This window comes from Malaya genurostris, chromosome 3 (genome assembly GCF_030247185.1).
Source record: "Malaya genurostris strain Urasoe2022 chromosome 3, Malgen_1.1, whole genome shotgun sequence".
In the NCBI taxonomy this organism is placed as follows: domain Eukaryota; kingdom Metazoa; phylum Arthropoda; class Insecta; order Diptera; family Culicidae; genus Malaya; species Malaya genurostris.
The window spans coordinates 185,486,316-185,506,718 of NC_080572.1; the positions used below are offsets into that span (position 1 = coordinate 185,486,316).

Consider the following 20,403-nt stretch of genomic DNA (forward strand, 5'->3'; position numbering starts at 1 on the left):
TAAACTGAGTTCTTAATTTTCTTCTTGTGAGTTGAACTAAATAAGGCAATATTTTTAGACAATTAGTTGCTGCTAATCATAGTGGGTATTCGTAGTAGCGGTGGGTAAAATTTCCAAAATGCAACTAGCATTTGAAAGCTCTGAGAAATGCCATAATCGTAAAGTGTATGAAAACTATACAAGAAATTATTTAACGGATTTTTCTCATTCGAGAGGAATGCCATCCGTTGTGAAACATCAAGAAGATCTAACAATTCGTGTCATTTCAAAGCTAGAAAATTTATCCCAAAGAACTGACTGTGACATTGATTTCCATTGAAAAATAAAAATTGGCACTAAATTAAACCAACAAGTGATTTTTTTTATTTGTTTGTGCGCAGTTTGCCATACTCGCGAGGTAGATTTTTTCAACGTTACTCTTCGATCCATACAAATCATCATTGATAAACATGACTCGAATTAATGAAAAGGATTGAAAACTATAGGGACAAAAATTTAGATTTTAAAATATTATATGGGTATACGCCACTTTCATATGTTACTCCTCCTAATATTAACGGTATACGCCACATTCATATTTTACTCCTGAAAAATTGACGTTTCTTGACAGGTGATAAATGGAGTGAACCGGTGATAAATGGAGTGAACGGTCACCGGTGATGGTGATAGTAAAAGTGATCACCTTCGGTGATTTCAAACATTCTGGTGATCACCTCTTTATCCGCAGGAGATGATAGTCACTTATCACCTTACATGATTCCACCCCTGGTTTTTTTTGGACTCGTTTGGTGCGAATTTTGCACTGCGAAAAGTGCCCAAAACTAATCAAATTATTCTATATTTGCGCTAAACTAATGATTTTTATCTTCAATTTGCAAATAAGCAATCTTTATAGTTCCTTAGATAACATTTGGAGCTATTAGAAAGGCTGATTTTTTCACAATGTTCCCTATCGTTGTCCACTTTTCGTTGTATTGTGCTCTAATGCAAACGACCAGCAGCATGATGGCCCAATCGCTCTTGTTTGGAGCGAAACCGGCTATGCGAACGTCTTGCAGCAAAACTTCTCACAGTGTCGACTGATTCCATACTGAACTTTTTTTTACGTGATTTTTCTGAAATTTGAAATGAAATGTTTTTGATCGGATTAGTTTACCTGTTTGTTCCAATGTAATACTCCGATTGCCAGACGCTGTATACAGATTAGTATTGCCTCAGAAGATGTAAACAAGTCGTTGTTATGATATCGGCTACTATTACTTGAAAAATAACCGGTTCTCGATCCTCATTGACACTTACAAAACGCAACCTCCTCACATAGAATCGTTCAACTAATGAGATTAACCACTTTCACTATCAGGAAACAAATTTCGATGACCATAAGAAAATCTCCGAAGTGCGAATGACGGTTTATCTTTGGATTATTTCGCCATATTGTTGTATTTTCCAAATAAAAATGGAGTGCAGATCGAAAGTTGATGGTTTTGGTTGTAAATAATTATGGAGGACTTGCATTATTTGCAGACAGTACCGTAATAATTTTAGAAAAAGTAAAGATAACATACCATTTGCACTTAGGACCTTTTCTATGTTCGTCTTCAAATAACAGAGGTATATTCACAACACATTTAGAACAACATTTGGTTTTTCTCGACACTAACATCCGCCCGATTCTCTCGATCCCCGTCCCTGTCCACCATCTTCATTGGAACTAACAAGATCTTTTTTTTTGTCACTAATTTTTTCGTTCCCCCTTCCCTGTCTCTTCACCATCTCGATGGCAACTAATTAGATCTCTGTCGTTTTCAAACATTTTGTTCCCACATCCCCTTTTTTGCCACGTTTTCCACAATATTTACTTCTCTTTCATTCTCTTCGGCAATATCATCATCACCGCCCACGGAAGACCGCTCCAGTCGAAAACCAGCATGCGGGCCACCCGCCGGGCCTTTTTTTTTTTTTGTTTTTTTTTTAAAAGGTTTATTGGTTAACCATTTCAAAACCGAGTTACAATAAAATACATAAATTGGTATCTGATATAATGAGAGTGGGAGTTTAAAATTTTTGTGAAACCTCCGATGTGTGTTCCTAGCTGGGCTTCAATGCCGTGATGTTACAGTTGTATTTTAGCATTCCTCAGAAAATTTTGTATCGCTATCATTGCCGGAATGTTCATAGTACCAAGTATATCCCTCCCGCCGGGCCTTCGTAGCCTGGGGGTGTTTCCCGCGGACCCACACGGACCAACGTCATCTGGAAGACTCATGCAACACTCAATTCATCGACCACTGCCGCCATTACGATTTACGAGAACCCGAGACGACATAGTCTAATGATACTATTATAGTTTTAAGTTAGTCGTTAAGTAAGATTAGAAAAAAAACCCTTGGCATCTTAGAGCTTAAGCAGTGTGCCTAAAATTATATTACATTATTGAATAAAAGAAAAACATTTGGTTTTCTGATATACATAACGTGTTTATTTTTAATGTAATATGTTCTGCCATTCATTATCTCAATTACATTCCTTCCTTCCATATTCACTCCATGAATGCTTTTCGTTTGTAATTAGGTTTCCATGCCTCTGCCACTTGTCGCTTCATCTGCTTTGCTTCACTATCATTTTGTATGCAGTAAAAGTAGTTTCACTTAGTACTTAGATCCTTTGATACATCTGTTTTTTGTTTGTTAAATATTTCACTTAAAATCTTTCCGCATTTTCTTCTTCTATTTAACACATTGTTTCCATAACTTCGAATACTAACGCAAAAAAAAAAGTTGAACGAAATAAGAAAGAAAAACAATAACAATATTTTTATGTGTGTGTGTGTCGAGAAGAAAGATAGAATAAATCGTCATTCTCGAACTGCGCACCGTGTACTTCAGTTCACAATGTTTGAATACACTTTAGTTTGAATCGCGAATATTTTCAACCGCACACAGCTCATTAAACTAATATGAACTCCATTCTGCGTGAGGTTACCAAATGCCACTTTGCGCGAAGAATGAAGTTTTCTATCGAAGATTGCTTTAGTAAATTTTTCCTAAATTGGTGCTTACTTTGCACAACGGTGTTTAATTTTTGATTGTGTTTTTGTTTTAATATTTCTATTCGAACAATTGTTCATAGTTGCTAATGTTAGTGATTTTCTGATTAATAACGTGTAAGATAGTGTTGTGGCAAACAAGAGTTCACATATGTTTTGAAAAAAAAACAATCAAAAGATAAACACCGTTAGTGCGACTTTGATTTGCTTTACTGAATTAGCAAATAGTCTGCTCCGTAATGATTCGTTTGAAGGCTAGTTTTATGTTTAATGTATATGGGATATACTCAACCTGCTTTTTTAATACGAACAAATTCTTTTTTTTTTTAATTGTTGTCGAATTATTCCGCTAGATCAGTTTTCATGGGTGCTTTTCAGTAGCTGAATTTACACTACTCTCGAGCATATTCGAATGAGGGTCTATTCCATCAGAGGTTCTTCGAGTTGTTTCTGCTGTTTGGATTCACGTGGGGCGGCCTCAGGTTTTGTCGGTATCGTGATCGTGCTCGCATCCGGCACTGGGATAGGTTCCGTAGTATTGGAGGTGTCTTCTTCTATGGGGACACCTACGGTAGGTGTGCTGTTGGTATTATTATTGGCATTGAAACTTAAATCGTTAGCGTCAAACAACGAGGAAGTCTCCTCGTCCGTTGTGTGTGAAATAGACGCTGCTCCGTCGCCCGCTTCCCGGTGCAGATGTTGCTGCGATTGGGGTAGAGTCTCTTCATCCGTAGGGTCTGCCGTTACGGCGAGTTCGTTTGGTTTCAGTGCGGACCTACTATCATCACTGTTCGTTACCGCGTCGTCATTTCGCTGCCGAACAGCTGGTTTCGGTCGCATGTCTAGGAGAGAGTTAGTGTTCAGTATTGCTTCCGATGTACACTTTGGACATTACAATTATTATTACCTGACTGCGAACTATCCTCCGTGAACAGTCCCATGATTGGATTGTTTTCTTCAAGATTCTTCCCGCCGCTATTGTAACTCATGTCATCAACCAGCTCCTTATGCACGGGTCCCTGCCCAACTAGGTGATGAGGTATGTGGGGATTCGTGGCATTCGCTTGGGGCTGCAGCTGGGCACCACCCTGAGATGCCGCGATAGCTCCCGGTTGACCTTGAGCAGCGGCAATCGACGTCGCTTGCGAAGGGGTCAACGATTTGCGTGTTTTGTCCGCCTTACGCCAGAGGGTGATTTCCTGCTGTTTGAAGTATCGCCGATCTTCGGTGTCAATCAGCACCAAGTTGAGGAAGTATCGTACGGAGAATTTTTTGTTGATTTCACGCATCGTGAGGGTCAGATCATACCCGGCCAGAAACACCCGAATCGGTATGCTTTCACCTTTGACCGGTGAACCGTCCATGATTTCGTACTTGGCAATAATTTCGTTCTCGGTAAAAATATTGGGACCTGGAAATGGAAATGGATGAGATTCACTGGATATTTCCGACTTTTACATATTTTTTATAGATAATAAAAGCTTGGCAACTGTTATTTGATTTAATTTGATGCGGGTGCCATGGTTTTTATATCAGGTTTGCTCAAACCCTCGTTGCTAAATTCGAAATCAACACAGTTTCGTGAAAAGTGTTTGCTTGATAGAACTACCCTGGGTCAGTTTCAGTTTTCTCAAGCAAAAACGACATAAATAAACTTTAGTGTGCGCACATCGAATTAAGCTCGACATTACCACCTAAGAGTAAAGGACTATTCACACATATCCGGTCCGGTTCAGTGCCGGCACGACACCGTGCACGGATACTGATATTACTTTATTCGTTTTCTATGCGCGCATTCATATCTATCCAGCACCGTGCCGTTTCAGGGCAGCTCACCGTCAGTGTAGCGTCCGTCCGACAAACTCAAATTCGTCGTCACCGATATTTTTTATTTTCACTGAAGTCGGTATGTCACTGCATTTGCTGTGCCGGAACGGAAACAGCTCGGAAGCGGAACGGAAAGGTTCCGACAAAAAAGAACACTGACGGCGCACTGAAGGCACTTTCACTGAACCGTCACGGAACTGAAGTGTGTGAATAGTCCTTGAAACCTATTTCTTCTACTTCTGCTAAAATCAGAAATCGCTAAAAACATTAACTAATTTAAGATTTTTCTATTCTATATTGATTTGCGGTGTCCACTGTATCCCAGCGCAGACTAATCAGAAAGCAAAAAACAAAGTAGCATAGATAGAACCATTTTATAGTTGTAAAGCTTGATTCATTTAGAATTGGAACAAACTTTTGCTCATATTGTGGCGCTCCTGGTGGACGGATTTGGAAGTTCTTGGCGCTCACGTGTCGGGAATTTTGTCAGCTTCACGTATAATTTTTGACATTCCGCAAATCGACTGTACTTTGAAAACAATCAACATGGAATCCGAAAGAAGGGGAAAAATTGTGCAGAGTTATTTGGAAAATCTATTGTGGTCTGCATCTAGGCTAGCTAAACAGCTGAAATTACCCAGAAATACCGTATGGCGCTTTATCAAACGGTATAAGGAAACATTGACGACGATTCGGAAGCCTCAAGCCAATCGTCGGAGTGGAACTGTCGACCGGAAACTACATGGTAAGATTTTGAAGACGATTAAGAGGAATCCTAATCTGTCGGACCGTGATTTGGCCAGAAAATTCTGTGCGGCTCATAGTACTGTGAGTAGAACTCGACTCCGGGAAGGAATCAAGTCGTATCGAGCTAGCAAACAGCCAAATCGAACCATAAAACAAAATAGTGTGGTCAAAATTCGTGCTAGGAAACTATATGACCAGGTGCTGACCAAGTTCGACGGATGTCTTTCGGGAAAATTCCAGGTCAAAAATTTTACTTGCCAACGGCTCGGGGGGATGTTCCAGCCAAATTTAAATTTGTATTTTCCGACAAATTTGCAAGAAAATTTATGATTTGGCAGGGCGTTTGAAGCTGTGGCAAAAAAAACGAAGGTTTTCGTTACAAATAAGACCATGACATCGGAACTATACCAAAAATAGTGTCTCCAAAAACGAATTTTGCCGGTCATAAGATCCCACGACCATCCCGTAATGTATTGGCCAGATTTGGCAAGCTGTCATTACGGCAAAGTCGTTCAAGAATGGTATGCAGAGAAAGGGGTCCAGTTTGTTCCGAAAAACCTTAACCCACCCAACTGCCCCCAGTTCCGCCCTAAGGCAAAGGGAAAGGTTGTCAAAGACATCAATCAGATGACGACTTGGTGGAATAAGAAAGCGAAAACGATAGACAAAGAAGGTTTGCGCCGCCTAATGAGCCGTGTTACAGGAAAAATTCGAGAACTCTTTCGAACAAATAATTTTATCCGTATTTTTTCTTAAAAGTATGAAGAAAACGCTACATTTGTATAAAAAAAGATCTTGAATTCAATAATAAATAACTGAAATACAGGCAATTGTCTTTGTTCCAATTCGTCTGAAGCAGTTAGTTAGTTGAGTTATTTATGATTAAAGCCATAAATAACTCAAAAATTTAGTTATTTTTTTTTCAAACTTATGGAAACAATGTGCAAACTCATCACGCTTGCTTGCTTTTCTCGCACTCGCACAACGGTTTTGAGGCAGTCCGATATACTGTAACTGGATTCGGGAATTAAAATTTGGATTGGATTCTGTATTTTGGAACTAAATTAAGAAACTGAATGCCGAATAGAATTTCACAGATGTAGAATTCAATTTCAGAATTCATTACCAGTATTCTGAACCTGAATTCTAATTCTGGATTCTGGAACTTGATTTTTGGAACTGGTTTCTTGAGTAGTTTTTGGAACTACGTTCAGTTCCTTAACTCATGTTCAGAACTCGAATCCAGAATTTGGATTCAGAATTTATACTGCAAAATTCAAGAAAAAAATCCAAGATTTAAATTTAAGATCTGGTTTGTGCAACTAAATTTTATCTCTGAAGTTCGAGACTCAATTTCGGAACTGATTATTCGCTGCATGATCGACATAAATTTGGAACTTGGATTCTGGAACTAGATTTTATAATTGAATTAAGTTCATTAACTCAGGTTCGGAATTCTTGTTCAGAATTCAGTTCTGGAACTTAAATTCATGAACTGAATTATTCATCTGGATTCCGAACCTGAATTTAGCATCAGAGTTCTGAGTCTGTCTCAGGTTCCGAATTTAGTTCTTGAATTCTGGTCCAAAGGTACTCAACAAGTTGTAAACCACCATAAACTCTACAATATTCCCAGAGAACTATGCAAAGTTTTTTCTCCATCATATTTACAAGAAAAAAAACCATAACATTGTTTTCTGTATGTTGCATATGTTAGGACCGCACCTTCTTCAATTGTAGTTCAAAATATTTTAAGGTAAATAAGTCGTTACTTTAGTACAGGTGCAATGTATCAAATTCTAGTAGTGAAGAATGGATTATACGTCGTCAGTTCTATTCGTATTCACGTCATCGAGTTATGTCACTAACATTCCACACCGTACTTTTATACTCTCGTTGGTGCCGTCTTATTGACTGCAAACGTGCAATGACGCAGTATTTAAATAGAATCTTTTCAGTCAGCTAACGTCAGTTTTGATTCAATGCAATCTGTATGCAGCTCTGGGGGCGTGTAATTTTAACAGCACAAACTTCACATTCAAGGGAAACGCACTGAGTTTTGTTTAGCATGGAATCAGTAATCACAACGAATTGGCTCAAAGGGCACGTTCCCCTAGTTATTTGGAGATTTGTGCCTTAAATATTTGAAATTGAAATACGAGTGTCAGTATTAATTTTATTCGCACCCTGTGCGGTTCTAGAGTTGGGAAAAATTTTCGCACACTTTATTTAATTGTGTGTTAGTATATATTTGACGTGAGTAAGTCGTACTTTAGGAAGAAGTTCTATTCGTATGTACATCATCCAGTTGTGTCTTAATACTTAGAGTACAGATAGTCAAACGTAACACGAGCAACAGTTTAACTGTAAACCAAGACCGGAATAAATATAACCGAAGAATTACAATCTATTTTACCAATTTGATTATTGATTGACATTAACGCTATTATTTACGTGATCACCGCAGAACATTCTCCTATATTGTCATCATAGCATAATGAGCCCGAACGAACAAATGAATGAACACTTACCAGAACCCGTCTGCTCCCGTTTGATGATAGCAATTTCCATGTGTTTGATTTTTATGCGCACCAGCAGGAAATAGATTTTACCCACGATAACATCCTGAAGATGATATCTGGAAAGTGAATAATAGTGACAATAAAACAGTTGCTTCGGCATTCCCCCAGCGGCAGCTCATCACTCACTTGCTTTTGTTATACTCGAACTCTATATGCAGACAATCCTCGATGCCCACTTCCATCTTGATTGGGCTGTTTGTGTCCGGATAGCTTGACAGCGTATGCACGGCGATGTCCACTTCCCGAATAATGTCGCTTATGCGGCGAACAATCGTCACTCGAAGAAAGTACCTATTTGGAGCATTTAGATTGTAGATTTTTGTTAAAATTCTGATTTCCACCTAGCATTTTTATTCTAAATCGTTACCTCAAACGAACATTTGATCCGGCATAAACCTCGTACGGTTTTTCCACATTGGCAAACTCGAACGGATACGACGTGTTCTGGAAAAGATCCCCCGGTCGTGCCAGCTCCCGGACTAGGCTGAGGAAATCATGATGGTTTCCGCGGTCATAATAAAGCTCGATTTGACCTGAAAAATACATTCGAGTCAGTAACCCTGAACTTGTCACTCACTTCGCATCGAATTGCTCGCGTACAAAAACAATTCTACTTCAATTCGTTTGCATTAGCGCTAATCAATACAGATTCAACCACCTACCAATAAGTTCCACTTTGATACCCTGATGGTCCAATTTGCCACCGGGTTTCTTCAGCGTAATGTTAACCTTTCCACTGACGGTCTCACCGTCGTAGTACAGTAGATACTTATCCTTTTTGCCATCCTCCGTTTTGATATCGGCACTCTGTCGGTTCTCAGCCCCATCGAAGACGATGTCTATGTCCGCCGATTGACCGAAGCGCAAGAAGTTCTAGGATACAGAAAGAAAAAACAAAAACTTTATTACTATTTTATTTGAACACACACTAAGGGGCGGGTAGGGTCTAATACGTATGAAAAATCTTTTTTTTTCTTTGTATTTTGTACATTATACATTTCAAGAATATTCTGTGAAATCTTCAAATCTATCGGAACAAAACTCTAGAAGTTATGGGTCTTTGCTTATCTCCTGCTGCGAAGAAGCAAGAGCTCGGCGCAAAATCGAACAAGACATTCTTTCCCCAGAAAAATAAATTGTTTCTATCGATTTTACAGGCAATAAACTTTGAACGCGTTTTTCTCGAAAGCAGGTTTTGAAAGTCCGTGCCCATCGTCATTCGAAAACTACTTCACCAATTTTGCACACATTTTCTACATGTAAAATACCAGACTTCAACGTTTTCCTTTTCATTATTTGCTTCTTTGGGAAGGTTTTTTTCCTGAAAAATCGCATTTTTGACTTTAAACTACCACCAAAAATTCAAAACATAAAAAGAAAATCAAACAAAAACATTGGAGTCTAGAAAAACATCTACTTTAACTATGCTGTTTTGATTTGTTGACTTCTGATTAGTCTGCGCTGAAATACCGCAAATCATAATTTCCAAAAAGGCGTCCAAAATCCAAAAATCCAATGTTTTCTCTTTTTTTAGGTCTAAAAAAACCTTACGAAGTGATCTAAATTCTTTTAGTTCAATTTGAAATTGCAATTGAGCTGAAGATGCTCTAGAAATTTGAGCAGTGACAAACAAATAGTAGGCATCATTTCAAAAAACCAGTACTGAACTTTTCTGCAGTGAGTTTTTTGATCAAAAATTTTTTGTCGTGGATGTCGTGACTTACTTTACTATGGGGCGCCTTTTCAAAAATAGCCATATGGAAGAATGGGCAGAACTTAATCGTGAATATCTCGACTTGTATTAACGGCAGCAACATAATTCTTTCACTATTTTATCAAAAATATGATCAGGAATTTAGGATAATATTTTGAACAGTGTAAGATAACCACAAATAACTCAAAAATTAAGTTTTCAGAAAATTTAAAAACAACTCGGAAAACTCTTTACTTTTGCTTGGGTTTTTCGCGCAAGGACAGCGATTTTGAGGTAGTCAGGCACATATCTTCAACTGAACATTATAAAAGGGGAACCGTGGTCGAAAATCGATCATTTCTTCTTGTGCGTTGTATGAAAGCAGACGTCGGGGCGAGAAGACGCATTCAAACAGCGGCATCGGAGAGCGCGCCTTCTGCGTGGTTAAAAACCTCAAACCCTCAGGTCGTAGTTCTAATTTGCCTTCCGGTCGTCAAGGCGAGAAGACGCATTAAACCAGTTTCGCATCATTTGGCACTGCGAGTGGAGGTGTCGGTTTGTTTGCAAAGCTAGTTTCAATTCAAGCAAGAACGATTGCATCAGCTGCTGATGGTTTGCATTGGAGAGAAAAAAACAAGAAACGAAAAGTGGACAACATTATATAAAATCAGCCGTTCTAATGGCTCTAAATGTTATCTAAAGAACTATTAAGATTACTTCTTTGCAAATCGAAGGTAGAAATCATCAGTTTAGTGAAAATCCAAAATAATTTTATGCGCTTCGTGCACTTTTCGCTGAAAACCGTTCGAGATAAATGTTCCGAACTGTGCTAAATATCGTAGAGAATTTCTCAATTTGGGCCTTCGAAAAGGCAGAAATGAATCCTGTACAGCATCTTGATAGTTCTTTTCAATGAAATATGCAAATCCGAAATGAGATAATCGACGTCAAAAATCGTTGAAATTTTTAGTAGTGAAAAGGGGGAAAGTTTCGCAATTCACACAATCGATCAACTATCGATTCAAATTCGAAAGTGTAAAGAAATCGTGTCAGTTTTATTCGTATTCACGACATCCAGTTATGTCTCTGACATTACACACCCGTACATTTTTGCCTAAAAATCCCTTGTAAAATTTATTTTTTTTTTTTGATTTTCGAAATTTTGATTTTTTCTCAACACTGATCGGAGGGCCAAGCTTTGTATACCACACGAATCAATTCGTCGAGGTCGCCAAATGCAAGCAACATTTTTTTTTGTTGTGATCCCATACAAAGTTCTTGAATTTTATCCGAATTCGACTTCCGGTTCCAACACTACAGAGTGATATGTGCAAAAAAATAAATGAAAATATGTACACTAACTTTTGTCGGAGATGGGAGGACCGATTTTTAAAAACTTAGGCTCAAATAGAACTAATGGACTTAGTTAGAATCCTATCGAAAATTGCTGAATTAAATTTTTTATACAATTTTGAATTCCGAAATTACAGGATGATAAGTACAAAAAGAAAAACCTGTTTTAATCCACCTAGTGGTGTAATAGTGGCCTTTCTCCTATTACTCATGTTTCAATGAATATCACTAAAGGCGTCTTCGTTTTTTTTATAATTAGAACAAAAACTAGAAAGTTTACTCGGGAATAATGTCTTATAACCAAAAATTCAATTTTCGCCTCTAATTTTCTTGCAGTGTCAACAAATTAATCACGTTAAAAATCAACAAAACAGTTACTTGGATTTTTTATTGACAAATTCGCAAGATAACTTCTATCTTACCGAATCTTGAACTCCATTAAGGTAAAATGAAAGATTTCACACTGCAATTGAGTTGTTTATATTTGTTCATGAATATAATATACCTGATACTCATACTCATAGACTCATAGACAAGGTCTCTCACTATCACTTGGCAAAGTATGATAACATAAAGTTAAAATGAGGCAACATTGATTGGCAATCAATTTTCAGGGCGTCTAATATTAAAACATCTGTGGAAATGTTTTATAAGATTTCGTTTGATACTACTAATGGTCAAGTACCACTTAAGAGAATCAGGCGATGACATAACTCTAAATATCCAATTTGGTATAATGATCAAATTAAAAATCAGAAAAATCGAAAACAGAAGGTCCATATAAAACACATATAAACTGCCCGAGAAATTCCTTAAATTACGTAAAAAATAAATTGAAATCTAATAATTTTCCTTCAAAAATATACTTCGAGCGTAAGGCTGCTGAGAACTCGGAAGACGTTTGTACACTATTTGCAAATTACTTCCAAGAAACCTATACTAAGTTTCCGAAGAGAATCGAATTGGTGAATATTTCAATTTTTTTCTCGGAATATGTTGGTAACATTATCATTCATCACAGTAATGTCCAAAATATTATATTAAATATCTCTAAAAGTCCCGGACATGATGGAATTCTCCCCTCTATCTATGAAACAAATATCGTTGGAACTAACAACACCCTTGTTTTGGCTTTCCAAAAAATCGCTCATGACCCGGCATTTGCCCTGGATTATGAGAATTCCTATTTAGTATCGATTTTTAAAAGTAGAAAAGAATCAGATTTGTGTAATTATCGAAGAATTGTAATTATCTTCTGCATTCCCAAACATTCCTAATTAATTTAAAAATAGAATCACCAATCATCATTTTATTTGTGAACGACGTATCTCTTATTTTAAAACACATAAAAGTTTTAATATATTTATTAATTTCAGTAGAACACACCAGATATCACAATTAAAAACGTGATTAATCCACCTGGCAGTGAGATGATACCTTTTTTTTTCAATCCTCATGTGTTTTTTGCATGTATATTCTTAGGTGTTTTAGTTCTCATGACATTATTCTAATTATCGTCGTTTTTCACGGCAAATTGAGATTTTAATCACTGATTACCGATTCGAAACTGAAACCGGAATTCTAAAATCAGTGTAGTCGAAATCAGTTAAATTCATCTGAGGAGTCTGTAGACATCTTTGAGAAATTGTAGTGCGAAAAAAAATTTGAGGGTTCATTCCAAATCCAAAAACGAATACAGTTTAAACTGAAATAAATTTATTTGGTAATCGACTATCCCAATCTGAAAACCCGATAAACCTGATTAATTGATGTGAAATGGACATTTTTATACTAATCACCCTGTATCTTCTAAACCAGAAGTCGGATCTGACTAAAAAAGTAAGATTTTTTATAGGATTTTAAGACCTCTCATTTGAATCATAAATGATTTCCTAGATTCCATTTGAATCTTAATCGGTTCAACCATCTAAGAGAAAAATTAATTTCATTATTTTAATTTCGTTTCACATATCATCCTGTGGTTCCGCAATCAGAAGTCGGATCCAAACGTAATTCAGGAACCTTGTTTGGGAGTATACTACTTTTCATATGAATCTGAGTTTGTAGAAAACGGTTGAGTCATCTCCGAGAAAATTGAGTGAAATTATTTGTCACGCACGCATTTGCTGATCTCGACGAATTGAGTCGTATGATATATGGAAGATATGTTCTTCCAGCATTTATTGCTGTAAGTAGTTTAAATCAATATAATTATGGAATTACTTTCAACTCGAAAATGCTGCCATCTTTGCCATCATCTGGTTTACATATCCCATATTCGAACGATTATGTTGCCAAAAACGAACCGTGCTAAAATCGGTCCGAGGCAAATTGTCATGAAAAAGGATGCTGTACACAGTCTTTTTGGTACTTAGAAACAATTGTATGTAACAGCATAAAAAATCATTTTTCACGTTGCTGCCAAACATTGCTTTGTCATACAGCGCTCAAAACTCCTACTGCTGGAATAGGGGGAAAAGTCGCTTATACAAAAATGTCGATATCTCCGTTGAAATGGCCGGATTTTAACAATCTATGGCTTGTTGGATAGCTATTACCGTGTTGAATCTAAGTATAGAAACATATTCTGTTTTCAAGGTCAAGTGTGACAGATACTGTAAAAAAACTAAAAATTTTGACATTGTTCTGTCTAAATCTGGCGTCGGCCCACTACTCGAAACGATCGATGGAGAAGATGGAGCGGCAGAATATCGATGTGATACTCAAGTCGGCGAACCCGCCCAACGTTTCCAACTTGCGTCCCATCGAGAATTTCTGGGCCAGCCTGAATCGTAAGATCGACTCCAAAAATGTTGTCGCGAAAACTGAGGAGGTAATGATAAACAAAACGAAGAAAGAAATCAAAACCATGCCTACACGCAAGTTAAAGTTGAAGGAAGATCGGGGGGATTATCGAAAAATTGTGTTCAACGACGAAGCTCATTTCTGTTTGATTGGATACGCCAACAAGCAAAATTGAAGACCAGCCAGAATGCATCCCAAAAAAAAATCACTGTTTAGTGTGGATTATGGGCCGGTGGCATTATTCGTGATATACCGGACGATATGTTGCAGATAGTGTGTCAAAATTAAACCTTGATCGTTCTATAGATTCCAATAAAAATTTCATAAATGTTCTCAAATTTTGTGTGTGTTTTATGATTATCAAATCCTATACCTATTAAAAAATCACCTTTTATATAAACCGTACCTACTATGCAAAATTTGGCCCATTGAATCAAATCAAGTTAATGTATAATAAGCATTGCGATTGACTTTACAATAACAAAAATCCAGTTCAAACAATAGTTTAACTCAATACGATCTTGGTCCTAGATAAATGTAAATTATGTTGATTTTAGAAAGTATCACATGTATTAAAGAATGTAATCAATGTAATGTAATGATCTACAAAAGTTTGACGACTAAATAAAAAAAAAAAACAATGTGCCAACACGAAATTTACTCATCGATTTCAAATCAGCCTACGACATGCACGACTACGGATTCCCGGATTAACTGATACGGTTGGTCAAGGCTACGATGGATAGAGTGATGTGGCTCCGCAAAACGGTTCGATCTACAAATATCTACAAAACTATGATTACACCAGTTATTCTCTACGGGCCGTGGACAATGTTCGTGGAGGGTCAACGTGGACTGGGTGTTTACGAAGGGAAGGTGTTGAGAACCATCTATGGCAGAGGATGCATCAGCTGCTGGTAGAACTAGCTCTCGTCCAAACGGCCAAAATCGGAGAAAAACTCAATCATTCACCGAAATACCGAAAACAACGCATACCCAAATACGCAATAATATTGAATCAGTTTGGCCCCTCGCGTGAGAGTAAAAGTCGGTGTTCTGGTTAATTTACCAATATCGATTAAGGTCATTGTAAAGCCCCGGCCGGGGGGATTATAAGCCTAGCGTTCAAAAATTATAGAACCATAGTCACTTATTTCCATACCACCATTCTATTCATCCGGATGTTGTAATAAATCCCGATCGGAACCGTCAGTGGTTTCGTAACATAACACCTGGTTCAATTTCTGGGCGAGAGACTGCGAGTTATTTCTATTTTCTACCTGCAAATTCTTAAATATTTAATGTTGACATTCTCAAAATGGATCAATATAGAAAAATTCTTAAAATTATACTAAATTTTTAATTCGACTACGACACTAATGCACCGAACTATCAACTTTATATATCAGCTATCTCATAAAAACATGCAAACTGTTCTGTGATATCTACAAGCTACGTACCATTTTAGCTGCAGCGGCACTTTAAACCAATTGATTTGTATTATGTTTTCGCTTCTGGTTTAATCGGTGTCGATGACTCTTCACAAATGTCGCTATACAAACAACAGATCCACCTAACTCTCAGTATAAATCAGTCTTCCGAGCGGTCATAAAATGTTACTCAGTTTAACTCAGTGCTGACCACGGTCGCGTAGTCGTTTGAGCCACCGTCCATCAAAAATTACCAATCTGGAGGTAGGCAAAGGGCGAGTAGTGCACTGGAGCTTAGTGGGTAGGTTAGGAAAAACGGATGGAAGGAACTATTTTATCGTCTGCATATGGGAGGGAATTGCCTCCTACTTTTTTATATAATTTCACTATTTTCTTTCTGCTACCACTGACCAGGACTAAATTACCGCTAAGCTCTATCGGTTAATTGATACTATGGTGTTTTCCGGTGCTGGATAATTTTTTTTTTACAATATCCACGGAACCACTTTGCACTTTGCTGTTATTCCACTAATGATAAATCGTCGTCACTCGCGGTACGCCATCAGTGCTATGCAGTCTGGTTAGACTGGTGGCAAAGAACACTAATCAAAGTTCGTTGCTGTTCATTCCTTTTCGCACACTATATATTGTTATATAACACAAATGGCTTAAGCTAGGCACATCCACGTAAACAACGGAAATAGAATAGAATTGTTTTTGGAGAACAAAACGCAGCACGGATCAATTTTATTGATAAGCGAAAATTCAATTGCAAAGTTTCCTTGCACCGTTCTTGCACTGTTGGTTGACTCAATGAACGGAACGTCAGTTTCGTTCAATGTATTTGGCTGTCATTATAATTTGACGAAAACAACTGACATAAAGTTCTGAACTGGTATAAAGTTCAACCACGTACACATTTTAGTTTCCGAATGACATATATACACTAAAGATCAATTTTATCTGACTCCATTTGGTTGTTCTGTTTTCGTAACGTTAAGAACTTTATCCGTAAGTAAAAGTACCATTTGAACAGCGTGATAAACTATTCCATGTATAATCCATGGTACATATTTTGTATCGTTTGACGATATCTAGTATAATTAGTTTATGGGGTGTACGTTATTTGGCCGAATTTTGTTTGGCATAAATTTGTTTGGCATAACTTTTGTTTGGAATAAATCTATTTGGCATAATGTCGTTTGGCATAAAATAAAAAAGATATACTGTTTCATTTGGCATAATTGTTGTTTGGCATAATTTACATTTGGCATAATTTCAATTGTGCTTATTTTCTTTTGATTCGTTTTATTCTGGGATAAATTACTTGAAATACATAACGGCCTGATAACACTTGGGTTGTAGTATTTCCGATTAGTGATTGGACGACTCGGGCTGCGTTACCTTGGCGGCTTGGCGCCGCCGAGATTGCCTTGTCCTCGTTGTGGTCTAAAACTAGAAAATAAATTCTTGCGGTTTTCTAATGCGATGCCAAGGGATAGCTCCTAGCTTTAAATAGACCGGGCAAACGAGTGGATTACAGGTTTGTGTGCGGGGGCCGCCGCTTCCGACGGCGGGTCGGCCAAAAGACATTATGCCAAACAAATTTATGCCAATCAAAAGTTATGCCAATCAAATTTATGCCAAAAAAATTTATGCCGAACGAAATTCGGCCAAACAACGTACACCCTATTTATGCGGTTCTACTGGGCTTTTTTAAAAGGGAATAGAAGTTTTTTTAACGGCCAATTAATAGTAGAATTTACTCTGAGGAGAAACTGTAGATAAATCTTTGCATATATAGCATTATTTCGTCAAGGGCTAGCTATAATAGACGACTTTTCTTGAAAATGAATGTCGATTGGTGATTATTGACAAATAGAAAACAAATCAACTGACGGCACAACCCCCTTCAGAAAAAAAACAACGAAAAGTGTGCGTAACTCGTCCGCGGACGATTTCCAAATATAGGGTGATTTTTTAAGAGCTTGAGAACTTTTTTAAACAATAAAACGCATAAAATTTGCAAAATCTCATCGGTTCTTTATTTGAAACGTTAGATTGGTACATGACATTTACTTTTTGAAGATAATTTCATTTAAATGTTGACCGCGGCTGCGTCTTAGGTGGTCCATTCGGAAAGTCCAATTTTGGGCAACTTTTTCGAGCATTTCGGCCGGAATAGCCCGAATTTTTCGGAAATGTTGTCTTCCAAAGCTGGAATAGTTACTGGCTTATTTCTGTAGACTTTAGACTTGACGTAGCCCCACAAAAAATAGTCTAAAGGCGTCAAATCGCATGATCTTGGTGGCCAACTTACCGGTCCATTTCTTGAGATGAATTGTTCTCCGAAGTTTTCCCTCAAAATGGCCATAGAATCGCGAGCTGTGTGGCATGTAGCGCCATCTTGTTGAAACCACATGTCAACCAAGTTCAGTTCTTCCATTTTTGGCAACAAAAAGTTTGTTAGCATCGAACGATAGCGATCGCCATTCACTGTAACGTTGCGTCCAACAGCATCTTTGAAAAAATACGGTCCAATGATTCCACCAGCGTACAAACCACACCAAACAGTGCATTTTTCGGGATGCATGGGCAGTTCTTGAACGGCTTCTGGTTGCTCTTCACTCCAAATGCGGCAATTTTGCTTATTTACGTAGCCATTCAACCAGAAATGAGCCTCATCGCTGAACAAAATTTGTCGATAAAAAAGCGGATTTTCCGAATGGACCACCTAAGACGCAGCCGCGGTCAACATTTAAATGAAATTATCTTCAAAAAGTAAATGTCATGTACCAATCTAACGTTTAAAATAAAGAACCGATGAGATTTTGCAAATTTTATGCGTTTTATTGTTTAAAAAAGTTCTCAAGCTCTTAAAAAATCACCCTGTATTAAGAGATCCCTTAAGGGGCGGGTAGGGTCTAACACTTTTGAGAAATCATTTATTATTTTCTTTATATTTTATTATAGTAAAACATTTCAAGAATTCTCTGTGGAATTTTCAAGCCTTTTGGAACGAAACTCTGGAAGTTATGGAAATTTATCTATGGCTATCTCATTCTACGAAGAAGCAAGAGCTCGGCGCACAGGCCCAAAATTTCTACTTCGATTGACTTCAAAACTTGAAAAAACATTCTTGAAATATTTCGTTATAATACATTTTTTTTTTCTCCCGGGCCCTGTGGTGGAGGAGGAGCACTATGAGGGAAGCTGAGCTGCAAGCAACCGGGCGGGTCATAGGTGGTGGATAATGCTTAGTCGCGATAGCAACTCGTTGTGACTCGCGACCCGAACCATGTAGCGGGGGCTGACTGCAGGTGTGGGTAGGACGAGGTAGTGGGCCCTACACGTTCTAGGCCTAAAAACCACAAAACCTAAAGCAGTTGGCCCTGACAAGGCGAGTTGGCGCCGCCTTTCAATATGCACCTGGCCCAAATCTCTCTCTTCTCGCGGTCCTTCAGCGTTACTGCAAGGTTGGCGCAGGCCTAGCTAGCCGCCCATAAAAAGGGCTTGCTCAGGAAGTTCAACAAGAAAATTCGGATTGATCTAATCGGCTCAGACCTTTGCGACGAAAACGGACAAGAGATTGGAAACTCGGTACGTGGAACTGTAAGTCTCTCAACTTCATCGGAAGCACGCGTATACTATCCGATATAGTGAAAGACCGCAAGTTCGACATCGTAGCGCTGCAGGAGGTGTGTTGGAAGGGGTCTACGGTGCGGGTCTTTCGCGGGAACCACACCATATACCAGAGCTGCGGCAACACACACGAGCTGGGAACAGCTTTTATGGTGGTGGGGGAGATGCAAAAGCGTGTGATCGGATGGTGGCCGGTCAGCGACAGAATGTGCAGGTTGAGGATCAAGGGCCGGTTCTTCAATATCAGTATAATTAACGTGCATAGTCCCCACCTCGGAAGTATCGATGATGACAAAGACGAATTCTACGCGCAGCTGGAACGTGAATACGATCGCTGCCCAAGACATGACATCAAGATCCAGGCCAGGAGGTGGAGTTCAGACCGGTGGTTGGAAGGTTCAGCCCCCACCAGCAAACGAACGAGAACGGCCTAAGACTCATCGACTTTGCCACCTCCAAGAACATGGCCATAAAAAGCACCTTTTTCCAGCACCGCCTCCTGCACCGATACACCTGGAGATCACCCATGCAAACGGAGACACAAATCGATCACGTCCTGATTGATGGACGGCATTTCTCGGACATTATCGACGTACGAACCTATCGGGGCGCTAACATCGACTCGGACCACTACCTTGTGATGGTTAAGCTGCGTCCAAAACTGTCCGTTGTGAATAACGTACGGTACCGGCGCCCGCCGCGGTATAATCTGGACCGACTGAGGGACACCGAGGTCGCGACTGCCTACGCGCGGCATCTCGAAGCAGCGTTGCTAGCGGAGGAGGAGCTCAATGATGCTCCCCTGGAGGACTGCTGGACCAGAACTAAAACAGCCATCAGCAATGCTGCGGAGAGCGTCCTGGGATACGTGCCAAGGAGTCGACGGAACGAATGGTTCGACGGCGAATGCCAGGAGATGTTGGACGAGAAGAATGCAGCACGCGCAGCGATGTTGCGTCAAGCCACACGTCAGAACGTGGAATAGTATCGACAGAGACGAAAGCAGCAAACTCGCCTTTTCCGGGACAAAAAGCGCCACCTGGAAGAGTCGGAGAGAGAGGAGATGGAGATGCTGTATCGTTCTCAGGATACACGGGCGTTCTACAGGAAGCTGAATGACTCTCGCAACGGCTTCATGCCGCGAGCCGAAATGTGTAGAGACAAGGAAGGTGGCATCCTGACGGACGAACGTGAGGTGATCGAAAGGTGGAGGCAGCACTACGATGAACATCTGAATAGTGCACAGGCGGACAATCAGGCGTTGGAGGAGGAAGATGA

The 20,403-nt window shown here is 38.9% G+C and overlaps 1 protein-coding gene across 1 annotated transcript; it reads right to left on the reverse strand.

Annotated features, from left to right (window-relative positions):
• Nucleotides 1-3,144: 3,144 nt before the first annotated feature.
• Nucleotides 3,145-16,311, reverse strand: LOC131435903 (vacuolar protein sorting-associated protein 26B-like). Its single transcript, XM_058604172.1, has 7 exons — nt 15,514-16,311; nt 8,865-9,075; nt 8,570-8,735; nt 8,329-8,493; nt 8,152-8,258; nt 3,954-4,457; nt 3,145-3,888 (listed from the first exon to the last, which is right to left on the reverse strand). The coding sequence occupies exons 1-7, from the start codon at nt 15,514-15,516 to the stop codon at nt 3,467-3,469; spliced, it is 1,578 nt and encodes a 525-aa protein (XP_058460155.1). The 5' UTR covers nt 15,517-16,311; the 3' UTR covers nt 3,145-3,466.
• Between the last annotated feature and the right edge of the window lie 4,092 nt (nt 16,312-20,403).

Bases quoted from the DNA above. Each gene is read 5' to 3' on its own strand.
- LOC131435903 (XM_058604172.1), bottom strand. The intron at 8,494-8,569 runs GTAACGATTTAG...TGCTCCAAATAG, and splicing joins GGATCAAATGTTCGTTTGAG to GTACTTTCTTCGAGTGACGA. The intron at 8,259-8,328 runs GTGAGTGATGAG...TTCACTTTCCAG, and splicing joins TTCGAGTATAACAAAAGCAA to ATATCATCTTCAGGATGTTA.